This window comes from Engraulis encrasicolus, chromosome 21 (assembly GCF_034702125.1).
Source record: "Engraulis encrasicolus isolate BLACKSEA-1 chromosome 21, IST_EnEncr_1.0, whole genome shotgun sequence".
Classification (NCBI taxonomy): domain Eukaryota; kingdom Metazoa; phylum Chordata; class Actinopteri; order Clupeiformes; family Engraulidae; genus Engraulis; species Engraulis encrasicolus.
In genome coordinates this window covers 1-2,743 of record NC_085877.1, presented here as the reverse complement: position 1 = coordinate 2,743, position 2,743 = coordinate 1, and the positions used below count along the sequence as shown (strand labels likewise).

Genomic DNA, 2,743 nt, shown 5'->3' with positions numbered 1-2,743 from the left:
TAGAGCCCTGGTCACAAGTACAGAAACGGAATACAGCATACACAACTCTATACAATCCCATAACTGGAACCATATCTTATCTCCTCTGATTAAAAAAAAGAAAATACCAGCATATATTTCAGTGGGTGCAAACCACTTGTTGTTGGAGCTGTAAAAAATGGTAGGCCTATGGAACAAGTAGGCCTGTAAAGTATCGCTCAGAGTAAGTCATGTATTAGGCACGATACAATATCTTAAAAGATCTGTCCTGCAGCTCTTGGGAAAAAAACTGAAATTAGCAGTTTTGCAGTTTGCAGTTTTAAGATGTAATTCAGATTGTACCCTATGCAAATAACGTGCAAATATGACTACTAAAATCTTACCCAACCCAGTGTGTCTTTTTACTCTTTTATGATTGTGCATAAACTTGAACATTTCATATTATTTACTTGATAGGGCAGACATGGACTGGGGAGATTATGAGAGGGACTGAATTTTTACCTCCCTCATTCATAACGGGGCTGAAATACGGATAGATTTTTCCAGTAAAGGAGACATTGTTAAAAGAGTAGATATGATCCCAACAATCTGCATCATAGAAGGAGACCAGACCTGCATCATAGTCCACAAACACCCCCACCCTTTGGAGTATCCCAATCAGGGAGAGGGGAACAAAAGGCCTAGCTAGAGCCTCATAAGTCCCATTTCTCAGCCGTATTGTCCAGTATCCATTATCAGGACTTGCTTTTATCGATCCCTTCCTGTTGATGGACTCCCTGGCCACTCCTATAGCCCAGCCAGTCTTCCCCTTAACCTGAACCTCGTAGTAAGAATTTTCCAGAGGAGAACCCCTCTCCTCCCAACACACTGCCAATATAATTAAACCTCTTTGGAGTGTCTGGGAGATTCTGCCGTGTGTCTCCATGCTTCACTTGTTTCCCATCAGCAGATAGAATGAGCTTGGGATGTGCTGTATCAGGATCCAGGGTCACATCCACTAGTGGACAAGGTAGAAATGAATATCAATTTCTATATCTTACCCTATTTATGTCAATAGCAATAAGACTGAGCAACTCCTAAATATATCTAAGAAATATTTAAACGGCATTATGTAGGATTAAAAGGTTAATTAATCACTGTCCCGAGTCAGCCGGTGGTTATTTGAGTCAATAGTGAACGATGACTCTTGCGACCACTTTCACGGTCTGCTATCAGAGAACCCCAGATGTAACTTCTGACAGAGGGACGCGGTCGAGTGTCAACTCTCATACGAAAAAATCGCTTTACATAACGCCAGATACATATTCACATTTGTTCTATCAACTGCTGACATTCTGTGATTAAAAAGTTCTCACAGCTAGCATATTTAGCACACTTACCTGCATGTTGTTTAATGTTTTTCATGTTGTCTGAGGATGAGAATGGTGAAAAGGTTATCTACACATGTCATGTTCATTTACACAGCATTCCATATGAAAAAACACAGACTCCTTGTGCTGAGACGAGAGATAGTCTTATTCGAATAGGTGCGCCATCGATCAACATTGACAAAGTACATCAGCAAAAACTTGTCGTCATGAAGTGGGTGGTATTAAACACAGCGCATATAAAGTCGACTACAAATGTGAACACTACGATGAGCTTGCACCAGTTTGATCTACGTGGTACACCATGTGTGAGGTGTGGGGGGCACGTGGGGAGGAGGAGTTGAAGTGGCGTGCAGTGCAAATTTTGTAAGGGTGTGGGACAACTCCTCACACACATGAGTGAACTTTTGGCCAAGTTCATAGGAGGGTAAATATAAGTTTTAACCCCAAAAAATGTTCATGGATTCTATTACTATGGGACCTGCTAAATGACATACGAATAATCTCGTAAAATCTTACTTTGGGAAATGGGTTATTTTCAACATGGCTGTCAGAGGCTTATAATAAGGTTTTGGAGACACTACAGGTGAATAGGCCAACATTTTTAAATTGCGGATATCACCATGATACTTAATACGGTGATTACTCACATATATATGGGGGAAAATGTATTGCACGTTTTCTGAAATGTCATGTGGTATTAAGACTATCTAATTAAGTATGGACTACATTTAAAAATGCAAAAATAGGCAGCGGGACAGAAATCCTATCTTGCAAGTTCGTCGGAGGTATCGGGTGGCAACTTGTTTTTTGCTGATATATATCCATGAGACTGCATAAATATTCTAAGTGGTACCATCATCAAAAGTTGCACATTAATATAAAAAAAGGTTGGTAACACACTTTACTGAAAGCCTATGTCTAGTGCATTATAAGCGCATTTATAACAAATTATAATGCACATTATAATTACTTATCATATTATGACTACACTCATGATGCTTTATATTGACAGTATATGAATAACCATGGATCTAGCTTATAATGCTTTATAAATCCAAGGGTGTCATGAATGCTCACGACTGGCTATAAACTACAGGCTGCCTGATGGGGCTTATAGCACATTATGAGTACCTATACCCCTCTATGCACAGACCTGGAGGATAAACTGTCATAAAGGATCATAAGATGCTATAATGTTCCATGTGAGATCATAAGATGTCAATGTGTGCTCTAAGTAAAGTGAAGTTCATATGGATGCATCTATAATGCAATGTATAATGCACATCTATAATGCACCATAATATAGGCCTACTGTAAGCCCATCAGGCAGCCTGTAGTTTATATCCAGTCACGAGCACTCATAATACCCTTGGATTTATAAAAATTATAATAAA

General features: G+C 39.2%; 1 protein-coding gene across 1 annotated transcript; it reads right to left on the bottom strand.

Annotated features, from left to right (window-relative positions):
• Window positions 1-201: 201 nt before the first annotated feature.
• On the bottom strand, window positions 202-1,388 carry LOC134438004 (E3 ubiquitin-protein ligase TRIM39-like; the record flags this gene model as incomplete). Its single annotated transcript, XM_063187589.1, is given in 3 exon segments — window positions 202-808; window positions 810-976; window positions 1,359-1,388. Coding segments are annotated over 3 exon segments (581 nt in total), but the record flags the coding sequence as incomplete, so codon positions are not given.
• Between the last annotated feature and the right edge of the window lie 1,355 nt (window positions 1,389-2,743).